Source organism: Rhinopithecus roxellana, chromosome 11 (genome assembly GCF_007565055.1).
Source record: "Rhinopithecus roxellana isolate Shanxi Qingling chromosome 11, ASM756505v1, whole genome shotgun sequence".
NCBI classification, from domain to species: Eukaryota; Metazoa; Chordata; class Mammalia; order Primates; family Cercopithecidae; genus Rhinopithecus; species Rhinopithecus roxellana.
This window is the reverse complement of record NC_044559.1, coordinates 132,751,347-132,777,076: the sequence shown is the minus strand read 5'-3', so window position 1 is coordinate 132,777,076 and position 25,730 is coordinate 132,751,347. Positions and strand designations below refer to the sequence as shown.

The window sequence follows — 25,730 nt, the reverse complement described above, 5'->3', positions numbered from 1 at the left end:
AGAAAGTAAACTGTTTTATGTCCTACAATTGCTTGCTCAGACTTTTTTAGCACCTAGTGGCATGTCTGGCTCATACTAGTCACTGTGAACAGAACTGAACAGTCACATCATTCTTATCTGATCACAGCTCTGGGCATGGCTTGCATCTGTGACATTTCTTTCTCTCTCTCTCTCTCTCTCTGTGGTGTGTGTGTGTGTGTGTGTGTGTGTGTATCTTTAGCGCTTGCTCTCTTGTGCTCTCTCTCTCTTCTCTCTCATTTACACACACTTTTAATGGCTTCTCTTTATCTACTGATTTAAGTCCAAACTCCTTAGCCTGGGTATTCATAACAGGTTGCTATCTGTCCTTTTCAGATGTCTCTCAACTCCTCTGTGTATGTTCTAAACAAGCCAAATTCTATTCTGTATTCCCCACAGTGACCTGAGTTTTCCACCCTTTTGTTCCTTACTTCACATCATTCTTTCAACTGGGAAAGTTCTCCCTGTTGATCTCTACCTGTCATCTTTCAAGGTTTACTTAAATGTTTATCTTTCATGAGCCTTTGACCAATTCCTTGTAGCTAACTTGGATCTCTCCCTCTTCTAAATTCCTATAACATATTGTGCCTCTCATTTTACTCATCCCATGTGCTCCCTTTTATTGTAATTATTATATGCTCTCTTTTTCTCTGTATTAGACTGTAGTATCTTTTTTTTTTTTTTTGGAGACGGAGTCTGTCACCCAGGCTGGAGCACAGTGGCGCGATCTCTGCTCACTGCAAGCTCCGCTGCCTCCTGGGTTCACACCATTCTCCTGCCTCAGCCTCCCGAGAAGCTGGGACTACAGGCGCCTGCCACCACGCTCAGCTAATTTTTTTGCATTTTTAGTAGAGACGGGGTTTCACCGTGTTCAGCAGGATGGTCTCGATCTCCTGACCTCGTGACCTGCCCGCCTCGGCCTCCCAAAGTGCTGGGATTATAGGCGTGAGCCATCACGCCCAGCCTAGACCGTAATATCTTTTGAGGCTAAGCATTTGGTTTTATTCAGTTTTTATTTCTAAGATCTTATTTCTAAAACTTAAGTCTTTAAGTCTAAAAGACTTAAGTCTAAGTCTTTTAGATAAAAGGCACATGTTACACAGTGATTTATGTCTACATTCCCTTAGGCACTGTGTAACATGTGCCTTACATCTAAAATACTAAATGAACTGAACATGTCAAATAAATGACACAGTGCTTTGGGAGGCCAAGGCAGGAGGATCACTTGAAGCTAGGAGTTTGAGACCAGCATGAGCAACATAGCAAGACCCTGTCTCTACCAAAAAACAATTTTTTTAATTAGCCAGGTGTGGTGGCATATGCCTATAGTCCTAGCTACTTGGGAGGCTGAGGCAGGAGGATCACTTGAGGCCAGGAGTTTGAGGTTACAGTGAGCTGTGATCATGCCCCTGTACTCCAGTGACAGTGCAAGACCCTGTGTCATAAGTAAATAGATAAGTAACAGCCATGTTTTCAGCCAAACACTAATTTTTTCCAATTATACCTTAAATCTAAAGATCACCCTTGATATATCTCTTGCTGATTAACTGGGTACAAAATGGTGGTATTTCCTTGTGGAGTTTGCACTTCCTTGATTACTGAAGAGGTGAAGCATTCTTTCCACTGTGAGATACTCATACCTTTTGCTTGGTCATTACTATTAAGTACCTTTTGCTAAGCCTAATTATGTGTCAAGCATTTTACATCTAGTAACATGAGTACCTATATTCATATATTTAACCTCAACCCTGTAAGTATTTATATATCCCCATTCCATAGATGAGGAAACTGAGTCTCCAAGAGGATAAGTAATCTGCCCAAACATTATATCTAGTTCACTGTAGGACAAGGAATTGAACCCAGATTTGTGTGACTCTGTAGGCTGCTTACTTTCTACTCAATTATACTGCCTTCCCTTGAGTTCATTTATGAGGAGTAACTTTTGAAAATTATAATTAGAATAGAAATAAAAATATATTGGGGAAATAATTACTGCTTACAAAAAGCTGTTTTGTAAATGTTTTCTGTATTAGACTTGAATACAGTGTTACCACTTTCTCCCTTCTCATGCTGCTGTAGAATCTTTAATGCCTTACCTGTCCTACTAGTTAAATGCTCCATTCTCTGATTCCCAAAATAGTCTTGCTGCCCCCAAGTGACAAGTTGCAAAATAGCAGTAGTAAACAATTTAGTCACTATTCACTTATGAATAGGAAAACAGTGACCAAATAAAATGTAGTTTTCACATTAAATATTTTTACTAACATATCCATCTGAAACCCCGAAGCAAATGCCTGTTCGGTGGCATTTAAACTCTTCTAAACTGCTGTTACTGTGAGTTGCTGTACTTGTTAGCAATCTAAATATATGCCAATAATATGTTAAGTTCCAAAGAATCTTTCTAAGATGGCAAGCTCCTTGAAAGCATAAAATCAAATGGAATATTGAGTGTTGCTGATTAATATTTCAGTAGAATCTGAGCACTGATTTCTACTATGTAGAAAAGGAGCTGGGCAGTAAGACTTGCCTGTGGGAGCTGTGTCATTGTGCACATGGACCAGCCGTCCCACCATCTGGCCCATGCCTTTTCAATGAAGGGGATGATGTTGCCTCATGGGAGTGAGCATTGATTCTTGGGGAGTAAAAACATTTTACATATTATAATGCATAAACAGATAAACAGTATATTAAACCTCCTTTGGGAAGTAGGAGTAATCAGGAAAAAATGCCTTAAAAGGCTACTTAGGGGGGCAATAATGAAAAAAGTGTTGATAAATAGTGACCTAGCCTTTAATACCCTTTACCTCCTCAATTCCAATAACCGTCATTTATATTGTACTCCAGCAAACCACTTCAATGGCTGTTCAGGGCCTTCTTTCCTAGAACTGTCCCACTTATAATATAAATTAGTATGTTAATTTCTGATAATTTATTTTCTTTCTAGACCTTTTATTCACTCACTCATTCCTTTGACCTCATCCAGACCTTTAAGCTACTGGCATCTTTCTCTTAACTTTTTACTATCACCTTCCTCCTGTATCACTTCCTTTTCTGTCCAATTTAAACTGTGTTGTCATTCTCTTGTTAGTATCCTACCATCCCTGCCCTTTTGTCTTTCTACAGTATGTACTCTATAAACTCCTAATATCGGATTAATCTAGCCCTTTATCCTATCTCTGTCTAGGCTATTAAATATTGCTAGAGAAAAATCATGTCATAGTGTAGAATGGGCCACTGCTTGTGTTTCTAATCACGTTTTCTTCCCTCATATCCCCATAGTAGTTATTCTAAGACTTCACATCAAGATCCCCATCCCACCCTTAACCTTGCCTCCTACTTCTCCTAGAAAATTGAAATTAACAGATAGAAGCTTTCTAATTCTTAAGACTGTAAATGCAACTATATCTGTACCGAATTTTACACTATTTCCATCAAATTCCAAGAAAAGGTGGCATTTTCCTATTTAGGGCTAGCCCCTCCACATGTTCTTAGTCCCGTTCCTTCCTCCTAGTATCTTATTCCAGTTTATTTTTTGTGTTCCCTGTGTTTTCAACCTCTCCTTCTCTGACTTTCTTTCCTAATGAAATTATCTGCATCTTTTCTCACTTACTATCAAATCACTTTTTTTTTTTTTTTGAGACAGGGTTTTACTCTGTCTCTTAGGCTTGAATGCAGTGGCATAATCACAGCTCACTGAAGCATCTACCTCCCAGACCCGAGCAATTCTCCCACCTCAGCCTCATGAGTACCTGAGACTGTAGGCACGTGTCACCTTCCCCAGCTAATTTTTAAAAATTTTTTGTAGACAGGGTTTCCCTGCGTTGCCCAGTCTGGTCTCGAACTCCTGAACTCAGGTGATCCTCCACCTCAGTCTCTCAAAATGCTAGGATTACAGGCATGAGCCACTGCACCCAGACCAAATCACAGAAATTTTAGAATAGAGTCTAGAACATAGTTGCTCAGTAAATGCTTGTTGCCCAAAAGAGGAAGCACAGAATAGATTTGAATAAACTTAGTGTGTATATTTACATCCTAAGGGAACATAGGTGAATAGCCTAGTAACAGCATGTTAGATGAATGTAGAGGGCTTTCCCTCAAGTTCTTAATCCACTAATTATCCTTTCAGTCAATTCAGACCTCGATTTTATTCATTTTAAAAAGGTTTCCACAAACCCTTTAGCTATCAGTCTTCCAATATCTATTATCTGTCATCATCAATAATTAAATATTTACTCTGTTTCTAGTTGTAGCATACTAGGCAATCAACCAGTCCTCCCATAAGAAAAGTTAGAATTGTTAGACAAAACAATACACATCTGCTTGAAGATACTAGAGAACTAACAAAATAGCAAAAATTACTAGGTAAGGGTCTAAATAAGAGGAGTCCCAGGAAAATGAGACTAGTATTTAGGTGTGCTTTTTCCTCTGGGAATTTATGCTAATTGAGGAGGGTATAGTGGAGAGGCCAAGAAGCTGAGCCACACTTGTTAGCCTAGAGGAACCACAGCCTTAGAGATTGGTGTCTGATGATCACTAGAGTAGGTGAAACAGAAACCATCTTGCTTTGGTTTGGAACCTGTAAAGGCTACCATTGTAGAATAAGGATGAACCTGTTATAGGCTCTCTCAAGTACTGTAGCTCATCTTTCATTCATCTCAATCCTGTAAATTAGATTGAGGTAGTCTTGGAATACTGGTAATCCCCGAGTGCTGATGCTTACAGGCTTAATGCAGAAGCAAATATAAATCATCCCTGGGAGGAGATAACATTATTCTAACCCTTAAATTATTTCTACAAATAATTTTGCTTTTTTATTTTTTTATTTTTATTTTATTTTATTTTTTAAGACAGGGTCCCACTCTGTTGCCCGGGTTGGAGTGCAGTGGCACAATCATGACTCACTGCAGCCTCAAACTCCCAGGCTCAAGCAGCCCTCCCTCTTAGCTTCCTGAGTAGCTGGGACTACAAGCACGTGCCACCATGCCCAGCTAGGTTTTTTTTGGCATTTTTTGGAGAGCTGTAGTTTCTCCGTGTCACTCTGACTGGTCTCAAACTCCTGGGCTTAAGTGATCTGCCTGCCTCGGCCTCCCAAAGTGCTGGATTACAGGTGTGAGCCACCATGTCTGGCCAGTTTTGCAAACATTAAATTAGACCTACAATAAAAATAAGCAGATACACAAATACCTACAGAAACAATAGACATTACAGACACAAGGACTCCAGATATTGGTATTATCAGACATAGCCTTTAAAATAAATATACTTACTATATTCAGGGAGATAAACAACAAGGTTGAGAATATTGGCAGATAACTTGATTTTTTTTTAAAGAACCCATTGAAAAATTTTAGAAATGAAATATAATGGATGAGTTTAATAGTAAATTAGACGTGACCTTGAGTGAGGCACAAGAAGCTATTCAAAATGAAGTGTGCAGATACAGAAAGATGTAAAATATAGGAAAGGGTAAGAGACACAGGACACAGTGGAAAGGCCTAATATATATTTAATTTTATTGGAGTCTCGGAGAAGAGAGAGAGGATGGGAAGAAACAATAAATAAAGAGTTAATGGCTGAGAATTTTCCAAAATGATGAAAGACATCCATTTACAGATTTAAGAATTCCAACCAGTATCAACCAATATAAAAACCGGGCGCAGTGGCTCATGCCTGTAATCCCAGCACTTTGGGAGCCCGAGGTGGGCAGATCACTTGAAGCCAGGGGTTTGAGACCAGCCTGGCCAACATGGTGAAACCCCTTCTCTACTAAAAATACAAAAATGAGCTGGGCATGTTGGCGCACATCTGTAATCCCAACTACTCAGGAGGCTGAGGCATGAGGATCACTTGAACCTGAGAGACAGAGGTTGCAGTGAACTGAGATCACACCACTGCACTCCAGCCTGGGTGATAGAGCGAGACTATGTATCAAAAAAATAAAATAAAAATAAAAAAGGAAATTTCCATTGAAACATATTGGTAGTAAAACTTCAAAAGCCAAAGCCAAATGGAAAAATCTTAAAAGCAGCCAAAGAGAGAAAAAGTTTGCCTTCAAAGGAGTCCCTGTTAGACTGAATGCTGACTTCTCAATAGCAGCAGTGAAAGCCAATGGGATAGTATCTCCAATTTTTAGAAAGAAAATAACTGTCATCTTAGAATTCTATACTCAGCAAAAAATATCTTTCCAAAATAAAGACATTTTCAGACAAACAGAGAATTTGTCACCATCAGATCTGCACTGAAGGAGATACTAACAGATGTTCTTTGGGCAGAAGAAAGATTATCACACATGAAAAGTCAGAAAAGCAGAAAGGAATAAAGAGCAACAAAAATGGTAAACCTGTGAGTGATGAGTCTAAACAAATATTAAATATATAAAACAATTATAATAAACTCTTAAGGAATTTAAGATATAGAGAGAATTAAAATATGCAACAACAGGCCGGTCTCATGCCTATAATCCCAGCACTTTGGGAGGCTGAGGCAGGCAGATCATTTGAGGTCAGGAGTTTGAGACCAGCCTGGCCAACATGGCAAAACCTCGTCTTTACTAAAAATACAAAAAAATCAGCTGGGCATGGTGGCGCACACCTGTAACTCTAACTACTGGGGAGACTGAGGCATGAGAATTGCTTGAACCCAGGAGGTGGAGGTTGCAGTGAGCCGGGATCGCGCCACTGCACTCCAGCCTGGGTGACAGAGTGAGACTCTGTCTCAAAAATAAATAAATTAATTAATTAATTAATTAAATGTGCAACAACAATGGCATATATGTCTGGAGCAGGTAAATAGACTTAAAATGTTCTAATATTCCTTCATTGTCTGGGAATAAGGTAGAAGTACCACTCCTATTCACCTTTGAAGAGGAGGCCCTAGCCAGTGCAGAAGGCAAGAACAGAATATGGAAGATAAAAGGATTGGAAAGAAAGAAAACTGACACTTAGAGATTTTGTACATGAAAAAATACAGAAGAAATGTACAGATAATTGGTTAGGATCCGTGAGTGAGTTTCATAAGGTTATTGGATACAAGGTCAGTGTATGTAAATCAATTGCATATCTATATGCTAGCAACAAATGGTTAGAAAATGAAAATAATTTAAAGCTGCACCTTAAAACTACTTTTAAAAATACATAGACCACATGTAGAAGGCAAAGAAGGGGGGAAAACCCTAGAAATATATTGTATAAAAAATGTATAAGACTCTATCCAAACATGTCAGTTCTACCCAACTGATCCATTAGATTCAGTGCAATCCCAGTCAGTCAAAAACCCAACAGATTTGGGGATTGGGGAAGAGATTTGAATAGACTGCTTCTAAAACTGATATGGAAATGTAAAAGACTAAGAAAAGCCAATAAACTCTTGAAGAAAAACTGAGTAAGAGGATTTGCTCTATTAGATATGAAGACTACAGCTTTAGTTACAACACTTCAATGACAGTGGCACAAAGATAGACCTATAGAATAGAAGAGTATAGAAACAGACCCAGTGTAAATGAACTTTCTATTTTAAAAAGTTCTGGCCGGGCGCGGTGGCTCAAGCCTGTAATCCCAGCACTTTGGGAGGCCGAGACGGGCGGATCACAAGGTCAGGACATCGAGACCATCCTGGCGAACACGGTGAAACCCCGTCTCTACTAAAAAAATACAAAAAACTAGCCGGGCGAGGTGGCAGGCGCCTGTAGTCCCAGCTACTCGGGAGGCTGAGGCAGGAGAATGGCATAAACCCGGGAGGCGGAGCTTGCAGTGAGCTGAGATCCGGCCACTGCACTCCAGCCTGGGCGACAGAGCGAGACTCAAAAAAAAAAAAAAAAAGTGATGGGTCATGCCTGTAATCCCAGCGCTTTGGGAGGCCAAGGTGGGAGAATCAATCACTTGAGGCCAGGGGTTCACGACCAGCATGGACAACATAGTGAGACCCTATTGCTAAAAGAATTTTTTTAATTAGTTGAGTGTGGTGGTGTGCACCTGTAGGTACCAGCTACTCAGGAGGCCAAGGTGAGAGGATTGCTTGAGCCCAGGAGTTTGAGGTTGCAGTGAGCTATGATTGCACCACTGTACTCCAGCCTTGGTGGCAGAGTGAGACTCAAAAATAAATAAACAAAAAAGATGGCCCTACAAAGAAAGGAGGGTCTTCTTCAATAAATGGTGCTAGGATAATTGAATGCCTATATTAAAAAATGAAATAACCCCATTTTATACTATAAACAAGAATAAATTCCAGGTGAATTGTAGATCTAAATGTGATAGGTAATGTAATAAAACTCCTATAAGAGAATATCTTAATGACTATAGAGAATGATTTCTTACACAGAATGAAAAGCACTAACCATACAGGATAAGAATGATAAAGTAAGCCAGGCACTGTGGTGTGTACCTGCAATCCCACCTACTTGGGAGGCTGAGATGGGAGGATCACTTGAACCCAGGAGTTTGAGGCCAGCCAACAAAGCAAAATCCCATATCACAAAAGAGAAAGAATGACAAATTAGACTACATTAAATTATTGTCTGTTTATTAAAGAACACCATGAAGAAGGTAAACAGGCTAGAAGGAGATACTTGCAGTATGTATAACCTACAAAGGATCTATATCCAGAATATAAAAACAAATTCTACAAATGAGTAAGAAGGTGACAGAATCCACTAGAAAAAATGGCAAGAGATCTGGACAGGCATTTCTAATAAAGGATATGCAAATGGCCAATAATAGATTAAATGAAAAGACCTCAGCCTCTTAGGGATCAGGAAAATGCTGTGTATCTCCAAGAGAAATGAAAACATACATCCACACAAAAACTTGTACACAAGTGTTCACAGCAGGATTGTACATAATAGCCCCAATATGGAAACAATCCATATGCTATCAGCTGAGGAATGGATAAATAAAATGTGGCATAACTATTAATGTTATTAATAGTTGGAATGTTATTTGGCAATAAAAATAAATGAAATACTGATACATGCCACAAATGGATGAACCTTGAAAATGTTATGCTAAGTGAAAGAAGCCAGACACAAAAGGCCACGTATTGTATGATTCCACTTATATGAAATATCTAGAATAGACAAATTATAGAGGCAGAAGATAGATTAGTAGCTGCCTAGAACTGGGAGTTTGGGGGAAGAGGAGAATTGACTATCACAGGGTATGGAGTTCTTTTTTGGGGTGATGAAAATGTTCTAAAATTGTAGCAATGATTGTACAACTCTGTGACTATATATAAACCATTCAGCATTATACTTTAATTGGGTAAATTGTATGGTATGTGAGTTATATCTCATTAAAGCTTTTTTTAAATGAGATAGTATTGCATACACAGCAGAATGGCCAACATCTTTTAAACCGGCAATATCAAGTATTGGCAAGGATGTGGAATGATGGTACCTCTCATAATCCTGCTGGTAGGAATATAATTGGTACAACCATTTTGGAAACTGTTTAACATCACTTCTGACATTTGAACACATGCATACCCTGTGATCTAAGATTTTCCACTCCTAGGTATATGTCCAGCGGAAGAGATAAATCCAGAAATGCTTTTGGCAGCATTATTAGTAAGAACCGAAACAACCCAAAAGCTTATCAATAGTAGAATGGTTAAATAAACTACGATGAAGTCATACAATATAATATAATGGAAATGAATAGACTGCAGCTACACACAAAAGGTGAATTTCACAAACATAATGTTGAGTGCAAGTAGCCATATAAATATATACTGTGTGACTCCATCTTCATAAAATTCATAAAACAGGTAACACTAAGTTGTGGAACTTAGGAATGCATGCTTAAGGAGGTAAGTTATAAAGAAAGCCAGAAAACAATTACCATAAAAGTCAAGAGACTGATTACTTTGGGGGAAAGAGGTGTGAGTATTTGGAAAGGGGCAAGAGGGAGTTTCTGGATTGTTGGCAGTGGTCTATTTTTATAAAATCTGGTGATGAGTAACATGTTCATTGTGTGTTGATTCATTGTGATGTACATTTTGTGTGTACTGCTCTGTATGTTTCACAGTAGAAATGTTCAGGTAGTAATTAAATACTTAACAGTCAGCACACATGCATACATATGTATTGAATCTAAGCAGCAGTTAGTGAATATTTTGTGAAGATAGTACGCTAAGGACTGATAATTCCATTTCTTCATTTTTTTAGGAGTATGTTTATCCAGAAGCCAGAGACAGACAATACTTATTATTTTTCCATAAAGGAGCCAAAAAATCACGTTTTGACCTAGAGAAATACAATCAACTCAAGGATGCAATTGCTCAGGTATTACAAAAATTAAAATAAATCCCAGCCCCATCTTGCATGGTTATTATTATTATCCACAGCCACAGTTCTTCAAATGAGTAAACTGAAAGAATGTTCCAACCTTCTTCCTGTATAAATTATTCGTCAGTTGATTACAGTAACTATTTTAGGCATGGACATTTCTCTAGAAAGTTTTATAAAAAGCAAGTGAGAAGATGGTGTGTCCGCTCCATCCTGTTAACACCAGCACATTGACATTTTTAGGCCTACTTTTACTTTTTTTTTTTTTTTCATTTTATTTCTTTGTAGTTGTCTGTTTCTACTTTTCCCTCTGCTTTTTGATTATTTCTATAATAATTGATCTAAGATTTTTCACATAAATGTGTGGTAGCAGTGGGGAAAAGTAAAACCCAGGTAAGAGGGAAAGACTGCTAGAAATCTTTGCCAGGGACAGGTTAGAGGCTATTAAACTAGAAGATACTTGGAAAAGATTGATATATTTTATTTTTCATAAAAGCTACCTCTTTCACATTTCTGGATGTGCCTTCCTCACTCTGTTATCTTTGATTTTGGTAAATAAACCCTTATTCTTTTTCTCTGTAGTCTTTGTGACTTTAGAGATTTTTCAGCCATCTCTAGAAGCTTTTCCATCCTCTTTATGGTTAGTTGCCCTTCTCTGCCTTTCCTGTCTCTTCTTGATGATGGGGTTGTGCTTTGAATAGGCTTAATCCATCTTCCTGCTTTGGCCTAAGTGGAGTTCTGTCTTCCTTTGCTATGTACGGTGGTTCTAAACTGGAGGGAATACATCAGAATCATCCCTGGATCTGTTAAAAGTACAGATGCTTCAGTCTCACTCTGGGCTTGCTCGTTAGTCCAACTCCTCTGGGGTGAAGTCCAAGCATGTGTGAGTTTTGAAAATTCTATGGTTGACTCCACACGCTGTTTTCAAATCAATTGGCTAAGTAAAAACTTAAACAGATACTGGATAAATAGCTAAAATCTTGAGTAGCATGAAGTCCTGGCTCTTAGCCCTTGTGAAAGGGCTTCTCACTGGAGAAACACCATCAAGATGCATGTGTCAGATGCTCTTTACATTCTTAGCCTCTGAGTCCTACCCTGTTGATAGCACTGCTTTTTCTGGAGGCTTTGTTGAGGGCTGAAACTGCCAAGGAAGGCTTCCATTTTGTATTCACCCTTTGTTGTCCTATGTCGTGAGTTAAAATGCTTTTTCAAGGCACTCTTATTTTGAGAGTTATTGAGATGATCTCTGACTCATAGTAATGGAGAAGTTTCCTTTTCTCGGTAGAGAGTAATTTCATTGAAAGCTTCACTAGCCAGTTTTTCTCACCTTTTGTTTCTATTTTAGGCAGAAATGGACCTTAAGAGACTGAGAGACCCATTACAAGTACATCTGCCTCTCCGACAAATTGGTGAAAAAGATTGATCTGCAAAGAGCCTCTGAATCCTGGCAGAAGGAACACCTGTTTGCCTTTTTAATTAAAGCATTGCAGGTGGAAGCTGGGAGTGATGGGGGGGGTAGAGCGTTTTTACCTTTAATTATAAAACAAAAACAGAAAGGATCTGAGGGAAGAAGGGAATGTTAAAACCTGAGGATCAGGCATTGTGGACTATAAGCTCAAAGGGCTTAGTGAATATTGTCTTAACCAAGTATCTCAGTTTCTGGATGAAAATGATGCAGTTATATAGTTGAGAGATTCATAAAGAGAAAATGATGCTGGAGGTGTTTGTTTCTTGCATCTTTGCAGAGTCAGCAAAACAGTAACACACCAGCACCCCACTCTGCTCTATTTGTTTTTAATTTAACTGTCCCTATTTTTGATATAGGAGTAAATAAATATACCAGAAAAGCAAATTCTCATGATATGCTAAAATATTATTAGCATTTGTTTTAAATTGGACCCAGTCTCTGCAGAGTTACCAGGAATCTCTCCTTCCTGCATCCCTTTACTGACCACCTACCTGTACCTCTTAGCTACACTCATTTTTTCCATTTGATAATTGGAACCAACTTACAACTGTTTTAATAATTGACACTTTAGATTATCTCTTAATACCTTCTTAAATGTCTATATATCCCAGTGCTCTGGATCAGTGTCTAAAAATCATTGGCAACACTGCATGAGGTTGTTGATTTTGTTTTGTTTTGTTTTTTTTTATTAGTTAGTCTTTCACAGGAGGAAAAATTGCCCTCCTTTATATACTTATCTATTGATAATCCCCTCTCCCTCCACAACACAAATCAGAGGGAAGGGGGACATTCAGCTGTACTACCAAATCAGGAAGATGTAAGGTTTACAAATTGGCTAAAAATCATGGCTCTGTAGCCATTTCAACCAGAATAATTTTATTGCTAATCTGCTTGTGTGACAGCATTCCAGGCCAGCCAGATGGCACTGCCTTGTCTGGAGGCTTTGTTCATCTCGAAGGACACACAATTCCACACTGTTTGTGAGCCCTCACACCTCCACAACTTCAGTTGTTGTAAATCAAGTGTGTGAATCTCAAAGGGTGCCATTTATCTTTATATAGGAATACATTTCTAGGGCTTCCTTCAGCCCACTCTCTTCACCCTATTTTTTCTTATCTTAAATTGAGAGAAAGAGAATTAATCTTATACTTTGTCAAAACATTTTCTACCATATTTCCAGATGACGTCTGCGCTTGAAGAGTCAAAGGAATCTGTGTCTAATATCCTGTTTTTAACTGCTGTAGGGGCAGGATGGAAAGGATGATGGGGGCTGCCACACCACTGATTGGCCTTTTCTTTCACGTGATTCATCCTTCCTCATTGTGGCAAGGAGTTTCTTTCTCTTTTTCTTCCTCCTTTGGGATCATTGTGTATGAAAAGAAAAACTTTAAATGACAAATCCAGACTCCAGGTGCCTTGCAAAGGTTGAAGGCCAGCCAGGATTGCTGCTGCTGCTACTCCTGCCACCACCCCTTTCATTGGCATGATGGAATGAAAGGATGCATGTCTCCACTTCCTGACCCTCCGCCCACTTCCTTCTCCCTCCACCACCCCCAGTCATCAGCTCCTTCCCTCATTTATTTTTGTTAAGTTGTGTGAATTATTTTTAAACCATTTATCCTGTTTGTGCATAGGGTTTTTAAGAAGAAACAGCACAGTGCAATGAGCAAATATTTTCAGGGTGTGTGGGAGGCAAGGGAGGGAGGACATGGAGGAAAGTTCTTTAAACAAATAGCAAACTATTGAACATGTGTAAAATCCTGTATCATTTATGAAATATGTATAAAAAGCAATGTACCTTCTGGAACAATAAATACTTATTCAATTTTTGAACAATAGCATCTCATTCTTTAAAACAATACCAGAAAAACTACATTTCCTGTGATTCTAGGTAGTAAGTTTTTACTTCTAAAATTCATTTTTATAAAAATATCATTATCAAATTAAGCTCTCTTCCTTAAGCCCATATTTCAAAAATAGGCGTTTCACTAATTCTTCCTGAACCTAAGATAGTATTTTCCTAATTTGCCAGAGCCACCAAGAGGTTGAGTGACCTCTACAATCATAAATAAAGTCAGCAGCAGCAGTCTCAGTGAGCCTGAATCCTCATCTCCTGATTGACAGGAAAAATGTCCATGGTATCAGATCACCTGGATTGCCCAGTGTGGGCTCCTGGACTCAAGAAAATTGTTCAAAGATGCACCAAAATTAAGTATTCATTATTTTCAGAGTTTGTATCAAATTTACAGTGGTAGCCAAACAGGAAATATCACATGCTGCCAAGGTCACCACAAGCATATTTAAAAACTTGTATTAAATATCTGGTTGCTGTAGTGCAATATGAGGTGCTGTTCAAACAGCCTCTGTAGCTGTGGTCCTGCCTTCTGGCAGCTTACAGCAGCCTAACACAGACAACCCTCACCCACATGTAAGGTGTAAGAATTTAAGGTTTGACAGAGCAGGAGCATCGCCATCTTGGACAAGCACCGCCATTTTAAGTTCCCTTTGATTAAAAACCGCCTCAATCCAGCCCAGAATCATCAGCCTAATGGCTAATGTCAGCATGACCATAAACCACAAATGACACCTGAGACAAGAAACATTCCAACCCTGAGATAAAGCCCCCTCTGACCAGAAACATCCCAGCCCAGAGATAACCTCTCCTCCTCCGAACAGACATTCCAACCCTGCAATAAAATTCTCCTCCACCCAGAAATACTCCGAGCCTGCAAGGCTCTCCCTCACTAAACCCTTAAGAACCCATAGTCTGTAAGAGAATGCTCCTGATCGAAATCAGCCAGAATATTCTCCAAAATAAACCTGTCTTTGACTATGGAGCCACTTTTTGTTTCTTTCTTCAACTCTTAAAAGGTTGAAAATATTAAGTCGTTTTTTGCATTCAATAAACAGTATCTACATACTTCACACATTCTGTTAAGCTTTGCAGGGTTGTTTTTGTTTTGGTTAGGTTTTTTAAGGAAAATAAAAACATGATCCCTGCCTTTAAGGAGCTTACAATTTGAAGTTTAAAGCAGGAGTAGCCAATCTTTTGGCTTCCCTGAGCCATACTGGAAGAAGAATTGTCTTAGGCCACACATAAAATACACCAACACTAATGATAACTGATGAGCTAAAACAAAACGCAAAAAAACCTCAATGTTTTAAGAAAGTTTACGAATTTGTGTTGGGCTGCATGCGGCCTGCGAACCATGGGTAGGACAAGCTTAAAGTATAGTGAACCTAACAACAACAAAGGAAACCTGATTTAAAAATGATCAAAGGAGTTGAACAGTTCTCCAAAAAGGTATACAAATGGCCAATAAACACGAAAAGATGCTCAACATCACTAATAATTAAGGAAAGGTAAAACTACCATGAAATGCCACGTCACACCCAGTAGAATGGCTATTAGAAAAAGCAGAAAATAAAACGTTGGTGAGGAAGTAGAGAAATTGGAACCCTTGGCACTGCTAGTGGGAATGTAAAATGGTTTATCTCCTGTGGAAAACAGTATGGTGACTCCTCAGAAAGTGAAACAATTACCATATGATCCAGCAATTCCATTTCTGGGCATATGTCCAGAAGAAAGTAGAGACAAACAGACGTGTACACACACGTTCGTAGCAGCATTATTCACAATAGCCAAAAGGTAGGAGCAACCCGAGTGTCCGCCAACAAATGAATGGATAAACAAAATATGGTGTATACACACAGCTGATTATTATTCAGCCATACAAGAATGGAATTTGGTCACATGCCGTAATGAGGATGAGCCTTGAAGACACATGCTAAATGAATCGAGCTAGTCACAAAAGGACAATTACTGTATGATTCCACTTATATGAGTAGTCAAATTCATAGAAATACAAAGTAAAATAGTGGCTGCCAGGGATGAGGGAGGGGAGAATGGGAAGTTATTGTTTAATGCATACAGAGTTTCAGTTTGGGAAGATGACAAAAAGTTCTGGAGGCGGGTGGTGGTGATGGTCGCCAAACAATGTGAATGTACCTAATGCCACTGAACTGTACACTTAAGTGGTTAAAATGATAGATTTTATGTATATTTTACCACAATGGAAATTAAAAAAGCATAGTGGATTAGAGGCAAATAATGATAGTGTCAAATCTATTACTGAGTGTAAGTAATGCAGTTTCGCTGAGGGAGCATAGACTTTAGAGGTGGAAAAAGTAAAAGGGTTCTCAGAACATGGTCCCCAGAGCAGCAGCATGTCATCTCCTGGAGTTGTTAGAAATGCAAGTTCTCCGGTCCCTCTTGCATCAGAAACTAGGAGTAGATCCAAGTGTTCAACAAACCCTCCTGGTGATTCTGATGAGAACCCTTGATCTAGCCTAACCATTGCTTTAAAGAGAAAGGAACGAAGGCACAGAGATGGCGTCTATGTCACAACTCCTCAGAGCGTCCTGTGGTCAAGTACCAGACGAAGTGACTGGAGGATTGCTGAGCATGGTGACTGGTGAGTAGAAACGATGTAACCAAGGGTCATGTTAACGCTAATGTGGTATCCTGCTTGTCAGGGTGCAGCGGTAAGCACGTGGTAGACGCTTTCAAAAACAAATACAAATAGGTTGACTTTTAAAATCTATCTGGAAAGATTTCACAGAAAAATAGGACTTCTTAGATTTTAGAGCTCGGTTTCACCGAAACACTTCAGAGTTTTAATTCAGTTTCATCACTGCCAACCTTTGTTGCTCTCCCAAATAAGTCCAAACTCCTTGTTTCCCACGGTGTACTTGTGATATTTCCTTAGGATAAATGTATAGGTCGTTTTTAATGAATCCTACTGAATATAAGATTACCTACTTTGCCTGTAAATCCCAGCACTTTGGGAGACCAAGGTGGGTGGATAGCTTGAGTTCAGGAGTTCAAGACCAGCCTGGGCAACATGACAAAACCCCATCTCTACTAAAAATACAAAAATTAGCCGGGCGTGGTGGTGCACACCTGTAGTCCCAGCTACTCGGGTGGCTGAGGCAGGAGAACACTTGAACCCCGAAGGCAGAGATGCAGTGAGCTGAGATCGTGCCATTGCACTCCACCCCAGGCGACAGAGTGAGACCCTGTCTCAAAAGAATACTTATTTGATAAATGTTTATATTTTATAAATGCATCATACACTGAGCAACCCCTCCTCTTTGAACTTCGGCTCCTGTGACTCCACCCTTGCATTTCCTTTCATAAATCTGTGATTACTTCTTGGTCTCCTTTACAGCGTTGTGTTCCTCTGCCCACATCTTTGATATCAGGCTTCCCCAAGGTTCCATCTTGGACCCCATTTTCCATGGGTGTGATCTCAACCCCTCCCCTATTTCAGTTACCATTTATATGTTGGTAGCTCTCAAATTGTTACTGTAGCTCAGATGCAGATCGTAGACTGATTTATCCTCTTCCTAACTGGTCTATTTCTAGCATTGCCTTCTGTACATTAAATTCTCTCAGTGTCACCAGAGTATTTTTGTTTTTAAATTCTAATGGCACATAATTAAGAAAAATTATAACATATGACCAAGCATCAACATTAAATATGGGGGAGGAGACAAGACACCACAAGAAAGCAATTCACCAAACCCAAAACTCGGAACATTCTGTAGGACAAATGGTGGGGTTTCGTCAACAAATGGAATAAAGAGGGGAAGACCATTATGGATTAAAATACATATATATATAATCCAAATATATGTATTTGAAACGGAGTCTCCCTCTGTTGCCCAGGCTGGAGTTCAATGGTACAATCGCGGCTCACTGCAACCTCCGCCTCCCAGGTTCAAGTGATTTTCCTGTCTCAGCCTCCCAAGTAGCTGGGATTATAGACGTGCACCATCACACTTGGCTAGTTTTGCATTTTTAGTAGAGATGGGGTTTCACCATGATGGCAGGGCTGGTCTCGAACTCCTGACCTCAGGTGATCCACCCGCCTTGGCCTCCCAAAGTGCTGGGATTACAGGCGTGAGCCACTGCACCCAGCCAATAAAAATAAATTTAAGTGACAACCAAAGTGTAATATATAAATCTTATTTGAATCCTGACTCAATCCAGGATTAAAAGAAATATTTGGAACTATTGGAGCAATTTAAATATGGTTTGGGTATGAGTTAAGGAATTACTACTAATTTTCATAGTTGTAATAAAAGCATCATGATTATGTAAAAAAAAAGACCATGTGTTAGAAATGCATACTGGTATGTAAAGGAAATGAGATTGACAAAATGTTAGTAATTATTATAGCTGGGTGTTCATTATTGTTCTTTATACTTTTATATATATATTTGAAATTTTTCATCATAAACAGTAAAAAATGAAAGGGCAGGTCAACTAAAAAGGAAAAAATAAAAATAAGGGGGAAAAAATCTTACCATCCTGGGAATTCTTGTTTACAGAACCAAAAGCTATCTGGTGAAAGTCCTTGACTCCAGCAATCAATCCTGGCAACAAGTCTGGGTTTATCTCATGCACACGTCCTCTGTTTCTCTGCAACACATATGAAGCCCTCAGATGGCTTCCTAGGCACAGGAAGTTGTGGGGGTTTGTTTTTTTTTTTGTTTAAAGCACTAATACTTAGCAACACTATCCTGCAATGAGACAGCAGGGTCATCCATTGCTGCCATCAAACCACAGCTTAATAAGTTAATGGTCAAATTGCCTGTGTCCCACTGATGTTAGTAATAAAGTAGCTAACTGCAATTTTAGATCAATGGAAACCCCTTGCTTGACCATAAACCCTGTGCTTCTGGAGACCATTTGTACTTTTGTCACTGTCAAAAACCAGTGATTGGCCGGGCTCGGTGGCTCACACCTCTAATCGCAGCACTTTGGGAGGCCAAGGCGGGTGGATCACGAGGTCAGGAGATTGAGACCATCCTGGCTAACATGGTGAAACCCCGTCTCTACTAAAAATACAAAAAAGTTAGCTGGGCATGGTGGCGGGCGCCTGTAGTCCCTGCTACTCAGGAGGCTGAGGCAGGAGAATGGCATGAACCTCGGAGGTGGAGCTTGCAGTGAGCCGAGATCAGGCCACTGCACTCCAGCCTGAGTGACAGAGCAAGACTCTGTCTCAAAAAATGTGCTATGAAGCACATTTTCTCTCCTTTGTCTAAACGTGAAACTTCAGTAAATTTTGACATTTTATTTTCCAGAGTGTTAATTTAATGAGTAGTTTCTAATTTTAAGCTCCTACCCCATCTTAATGTGAGAATTAGTGAAATAAATAACATAAAACCAATTTTAATTTTGGGAGTAAAGACAATAAAAACATGAGGTATTGCTGCTTGAATTGGTAAAAACACAATTTAAACCTTGTTTCTTTCAGAAGTTTTGAGGTCAAAGACCATAATAAAACAAACTTAGGAGCTCATTTCAAGAGAATACTGTCCTTGTCCCATACCTGTCCTTACTACTTTGTTTTGTGTGCTATTGTAAGCTCCTTGACCATCTGACCAAGACAGGTTCAATGATTTGGCTTCATCCATTCTCGTTTAGTGTGCAATGCTATGGCTGCAACATTGTGAAATCAATTCCTATAAGTCACAAAGCAAGAATTTGATGTGAGGGGATGTCCCTCATTTAGAATTCCCTTCTGGATAAGATATTGGAGGTTTCATTGCAAGGAATTCTTGAGAGAAAACAATAGGAGGATGAGGGATTGTGTTTTTTTTTTTTTTTTTTTTTTTCCTGAAGAAAACTATCAATAAAGGAACCATGTTGACAGTGTAAAGCAGTGCTTCTCTCTGGGGCCAAGGCCAGAGCTGTGGACACCTTGTCCCACTCATCCTCATCCTCTTCCTCTGATAAAGCCCCTACCAGTGCTGATAAAGTCTTTCTCGTGAGAGCCTAGAGGCCTTAAAAAGAAAAAAAAAAGTGCTTGAAAGAGAAGCGGACAAAGGAACACCAGTATTAAGAGGATTTTCCAGTGTTTCTGGCAGTTGGTCCAGAAGGATGCCTCCGTTCCTGCTTCTCACCTGCCTCTTCATCACAGGCACCTCCGTGTCACCCGTGGGTGAGTCTCACGTCAAGAACTTGGCACAATGCACTTTTTGTTGTGGCAATTTGCTATAATGTACAGATGATTAAGAACTAGATTCCAGTACCTTAAATGCTAGCTCTAGAATCTTGTAAGAAAAGTCCCTGATAATCCTTGAAAATAGATTTCCAGAGAATTTCTGTTACATGTTCCATTTAACCTCTTGCCTGGACATCCAAAATTTCCATGGATCTGCCATATTCCACAGCTTTCACTAGCTAAAGAGTTCCTGGAGTTTGTGTAAAAATAATTCTGTCTTCTTTGTGTTCTAGGCACTTTTACAGTTCCAACTTGAAGAGCCAAAAAAAAAAAAAAAAAAAAAACTAAAGTTGAGCATGGAATTTTTCTTTAATGAAGGCAAGGGACTGAAAGCTCTGTTGCCATGAGGGGCACAGATCTGGATAAACCAAACTCATTAGTCTTTATATCAGAATATACTTTTTGCACAATTCGAGTGAATCTTAAATTGTCTCCCTCCTCAGGGTTGGTGCAAAACTGGCCAATCAGACAAAGAAAAGTTTCATTTCCAGTTACTAACAGATTTCTCTCTTGCCTCTTTTTCTAGTAGAATATCAGTACTAACTGGAAGAGAGGGTGGGGGTGAGATGGAGAGAACCATCCTTCTTGACACTTTTGAGTAGTTCAGTATTTAATTGACCCTGGTCTATTTCTTCATGGTTGCTCTAGCACCTTAAAGGATACACATTAAACAAAAGCTTGTGGCCAGGCACGGTGGCTCACACCTGTAATCCCAGCACTTTGGGAGGCCAAGGCGGGCAGATCACCTGAGGTCAGGAGTTCGAGACCAGCCTGGCCAACGTGCTGAAACCCCATCTCTACTAAAAATACAGACACACACAAAATTAGATGGGCATGGTGTCGCATGCTTGTAATTCCAGCTACTTGGGAGGCTGAGGCGGGAGAACCACTTGAACTCAGGATGTGGAGGTTGCAGTGAGCCGAGATCGAACCACTGCACTTCAGCCTGGGCAACAGAGGGAGACTCTGTCTCAAAAAAATAAAAAATAAAAATGTATTTTAAAATATGGCGATTTGAGACCCTCAGGAGACCTGATACCTAAATGTAATGTGGGATCCTGGAACAGAAAGATATAGGTGGAAACTAAGGAAGTCTGCATAAGTGTGGACTTGAGTTAATAAGAAGGTATCAATAGTGGTTCATTAACGCGACAAAGGTACCATGCTAATGTATGGTAAGTGTACGGCTAAAGGTGACACGCCGTAACAAGGGAAACTGGGTGTGGGGCTTGTGGGATTTCTTTGTCTTATCATCTCCAAATTCAAAACTGTTCCAAAAAATATGCTTGAGCTACCTGTCATTAATCACCCCATATCTGCTACCAGTAACTAACCCAAGGTTCGCTCAGAAAGTTGTCCTCCCGAAAAATCTCCACTCCCCTTTCTTCCCACCCTTCTCCTTACCTATTCTCCCTCTAGTACCTCCTGTATTCCCCATTCTTTCCATATACCCTCGCCCTTCCCAGATCTTTTCCTCCGACCCCCAACTCCTCAAGGATGATATATGGCTCAATGCCAGAGGCGTGATAAAGGCGGAACTTTGGGGACTGGAGCTGGTGTTTGCCCTGGGAGGAGAGAGGAAGTGAGAGAAGAAGGAAAAGAAGGGATGGGAAAGGGGGAAGCAAAGTGGGGTGATGAGGGAGGAGGATGGAAGAGGAGGGAGTAGGAAAGAAGGGATGATTCCCAACCAAGCTCAGGCACAGGGTCGAAAGGGGGCTGTGATTCAGGGGTGGCTGTCTGTTGGATAGGACCTGGAGGGTTGGAAGACTCAACACTGGGGCGAAAGGGTGGGGACACAGACATCGGTTCTCTGCCCTTGGCCCTGCGTGGTCCTGGTGGAAGACGCCAGAGGGGCAGCTGGCAAGTGGGCATCTTAGCAAACCATTAAGGAGCTTCTGGCAGGCCAGAAAGGAACCCACAGGGCTGTTCTTTTTGAAGCCCTCCCAATTAGATGTATAGATCAGCAGTTTAGGATGAATGTGTGCAATACTAGATTCTGGGCTTCACACTGAGATTGAAAACAGGATATAAAACCAGCAGCCAGATTATTAGATTGGATTGGCTGCCTTACGAGGGGGTAGAGTGGGATGGGTACATTTAATGTCAGAAAGTATTGGATGGTTAACTGTTAAAAATATGTATGTATTATTTAGTCAGTTACAGAAGGTGGTAGATAAATTTCTCCTCCTCATATCCTATCCCCCCTACAGCAGGGGAGGAAGTGAAATTTTAGCAGACAGCCCAAGAAATGACATTTTACTTGAAGGAAAATCTTTATAAATAAGGAAATAGTTACTGAGAGAGGTTTAGGAGTCTCTGTAGAAGCCATTAACAGTTGACTATCTAACCATTTCTTATAAAATTAGAGCCAGGGAGAGGAACCAAATATTTCCATGACCCTATAATCACCTGTGAAACTGCTCTGGAAACTTGTTTGTAAGAAAAAACCACAGCTGGGAGAGCAAAGGAGGAAATTTGTCCCCTTTGAGGAGAGAGAGAATCTGAGGATATTTCTTCCCCTCAAAGGATTATGGTCTAGGGCTCAGCTGAGATACATAAGGGACATTTTAAAGAAAGAGGGTTGTTTCTGCCATTTGCATCCCTGCATGTTATTTCCAGAAAATGCAATATCCCACTTCTTTCTTGCCTTAAATTGTCATATTTTCTTGGAGGCCATTAGCAGTGGGCTACACTTTTCTCTACGTGTGACTGAAGTTTAGAGAGTAAACTTAACTTTGAAATGTGGATATGTAGATTGGAAACATCTAAAGTAGTTTCTAGACAAGTTAGATTTGGTGATCATGGCCGATTCATATTTAATCGTTGTGCAGTATTTGCGAATACTGAATTCCCTGCCCACGAAATATATTGGCCCTAATGTGAATTCCCTGCCTACAATACCAGTTACGTAAGTCAACCTCATGTGCATTAAGAAAGATAATATAGTACTCTGTGGCCAATGTTCCTTTCTAAAATTTCTTGGTTTCATAGATTCTTCATAAGGACAATTTACCTCTGTTGATTCATTAATTAGCTTCCCTGGAGTTAAGGGGAGCAATGGGAATATTGGAGATATTGGTGTCTTTAGTCATTGAAATGTTGTTTTTCTATTTATTTATTTGTTTGTTTATTTATGAGACAAAGTTTTACTCATGTTGCCCAGGCTGGAATGCAGTGGCATGGTCTTGGCTCACTGCAACCTCTGTCTCCTGAGTTCAAGCGATTGTCCTGCCTCAGCCTCCCAAGAAGCTGGGATTACAGGCACATGCCACCACGCCCAGCTAATTTCTGTATTTTTAGTAGAGATAGGGCTTCACCATGTTGACCAGGCTGGTCTCGAACTCCTGACCTCAGGTAATCCACCCACCTCGGCCTCCCAAAGTGCTGGGATTACAAGCGTGAGCCACCGCACCCAGTCAAAATGTTGTTTTTCAATGTCTTCATGACATATGATAAAATGTTTTGGTTGAGATATTTGTCCTTGTAATTTATGCACTAAACACGTATGCCTGAGAAACTTGGCTATATGACAGCTAGGATAATAATGCCATGGTTAACTATGAATACACAAAGTTCTTGGTATTTTCAATAAGCTGGTAGAATATATACCAAAATTCACTTTGAGAATATGTCTGGTAACTACATGCTAGTATACTGTGTATTTCAAAGTAGGTGACATGTGCCCGAGGCCTTTTTCTTTTCAGTGGAATGAGCTTTTACACATTCCTGATCAAGTCAAACTTTCTAATAATGCAAAATTCCACCTATAATCTTTACAAATGGCCAGCCAAATACTTTTTTGAAAATTTCCAAGGATTGGAAGCTAACTGCACTGTGACACAGCCTCTCCCATGACTAGATAGCTGAACTGAAATGTGCTTTCCCATAATTCGTTCTTGTTCTTGTAACAGAATAGCTAATTCCTCTTCCACAAGCCTATTCCAGATTTTTTAAAAACGAATATGTGTTTTCTTCAGTCTTCTTTTTTCAAAACCATAATTCTCAACTTCACCAGTAAATAATTTTTAGGACCCCTTCTAAGTCTGGTCAACTTTCTCTGAAGTTTGTCAATTGCTTTCATAAAATACAGTCTCTGGCCAAGTGCCAAGTTCATGCCTATAATCCTAGCACTTTGGGAGGCTGAGGCAGGAGGATCACTTGAGCCCAGGAGTTCAAGACCAGCCTGGGCAAGATGCCAAAACCCTATGTCTACAAAAAAAAAAAAAAAAAAAAAAATTAGCCAGGTGTGGTGGCATACACCTGTGGTCCCAGCTACTTCAGAGGCTGAGTGGGGAGGATCACTTGAGCCCAGGAGGCGGAGGTTGCAGTGAGCCATGATTGTACCACTGCACTCCAGCCTGGGCTACAGAGCCAAACCCTGTCTCAAAAATAATAATAATACAGTTTCCAAGTATGAACAAAATACTAGAGTATGGTCTGACTCGCGCAGAGTTCAGTGAGTCTTCAATCCTAACCTCCCTTGGTCTGAACAACTATCCTTCTATCAAATAATTACTATAGATAAAAATTCAGTTCAAGCTAACACTTAATTTTAGGTTTGAAATAATTTTGAAAAGGGCATTTATGCAGCATGTTTAAATCAACCTGAGGAATCTTAAACAACTATTTTTTTGGGACCTTAACTAATTTCTCTTTTGAATTCAAAAATGTCCAAATGCAAGACCAGGAAGGTGGACTTGGGCTGTTGGTGCTGTGATCTGAAACACTCTCGGTACTCTGAGGTATCTTTTTCATTTCCAGCCCTAGACCCTTGTTCTGCTTACATCAGCCTGAATGAGCCCTGGAGGAACACTGACCACCAGCTGGATGAGTCTCAAGGTCCTCCTCTATGTGACAACCATGTGGATGGGGAGTGGTACCGCTTCACAGGCATGGCAGGAGATGCCATGCCTACCTTCTGCATACCAGAAAACCACTGTGGAACCCACGCACCTGTCTGGCTCAATGGCAGCCACCCCCTAGAAGGTGACGGCATTGTGCAACGCCAGGCTTGTGCCAGCTTCAATGGGAACTGCTGCCTCTGGAACACCACAGTGGAGGTCAAGGCTTGCCCTGGAGGCTACTATGTATATCGTCTGACCAAGCCCAGCGTCTGCTTCCACGTCTACTGTGGTCGTGAGTACCTTCCCTGTGCTCTTGTTCTCCACCAACAAGGCCACGGATGGAGTCCAAAAGTGCCAATTATAGGATATGCAGTTACAGTGACAACTATATCTCAATCTGAACAACATTGATGTGGGGCCAAAGATACCTCTAGATTGTGATTTCTGAGATCTCTTTGTAGAACTTCTGAAAAAATCCTGAAGAAATAGAAGGGGAAAGGAGCTATGACTTTGATTAGTTATTTTTAATTTTGTCTGAATTCCATTCAAACAACACATTAGAAAATGAAATATTGGGCTAGGTGCGGTGGCTCACATCTGTAATCCCAGCACTTTGGGAGGCCGAGGCAGGTGGATCACAAGGTCAGGAGTTTAAGACCAGCCTGGCCAAGAGACCAGCCTGGCCAATATGGTGAAACACCGTCTCTACTAAAAATACAAAAGTTAGCCAGGCATGGTGGCAGGCACCTGTAACCCCAGCTACTCAGGAGACTGAGGCAGGAGAATTGCTTGAACCCGGGAGGTGGAGGTTGCAGTAAGCTGAAAATCACGCCATTGCACTCCAGCCTGGGTGACAGAGTGAGACTCTGACTCAAAAAAAAAAAGAAAAGAAAAGAAAATGAAACATTGATTTAGGTTATCTAAATAGTGGATTTCCAACTTGTTTGAGTATGGAGAACCCCTTTTTAAGATCTATAGATAGATAGATAGATAGATAGATAGATAGATAGATAGATAATCAGACACCCATATGGTTGGATTGTGTT

At 40.1% G+C, this 25,730-nt stretch overlaps 2 protein-coding genes across 3 annotated transcripts in view; both read left to right on the top strand.

The window, feature by feature from the left end:
- Positions 1-13,598, top strand: part of MCU (mitochondrial calcium uniporter) — a 216,325-nt gene extending 202,727 nt beyond the window's left edge. For both annotated transcript variants that reach the window (XR_004060001.1, XM_010373070.2), the window contains 2 exons: positions 10,178-10,294; positions 11,643-13,598. Coding sequence is in view for 1 of the 2 variants with exons in the window: in XM_010373070.2 (XP_010371372.1) it covers positions 10,178-10,294; positions 11,643-11,720 (195 nt within the window). In the remaining variant the exon portion in view is untranslated. The remainder of the gene's footprint in view (positions 1-10,177; positions 10,295-11,642) is intronic.
- A 5,869-nt stretch (positions 13,599-19,467) lies between these two features.
- Positions 19,468-25,730, top strand: part of OIT3 (oncoprotein induced transcript 3) — a 40,815-nt gene continuing 34,552 nt past the window's right edge. The window contains exons 1-2 of the mRNA XM_030940554.1: positions 19,468-19,777; positions 24,602-24,976. Coding sequence (XP_030796414.1) covers positions 19,717-19,777; positions 24,602-24,976 — 436 coding nt within the window. The 5' untranslated portion in view covers positions 19,468-19,716. The remainder of the gene's footprint in view (positions 19,778-24,601; positions 24,977-25,730) is intronic.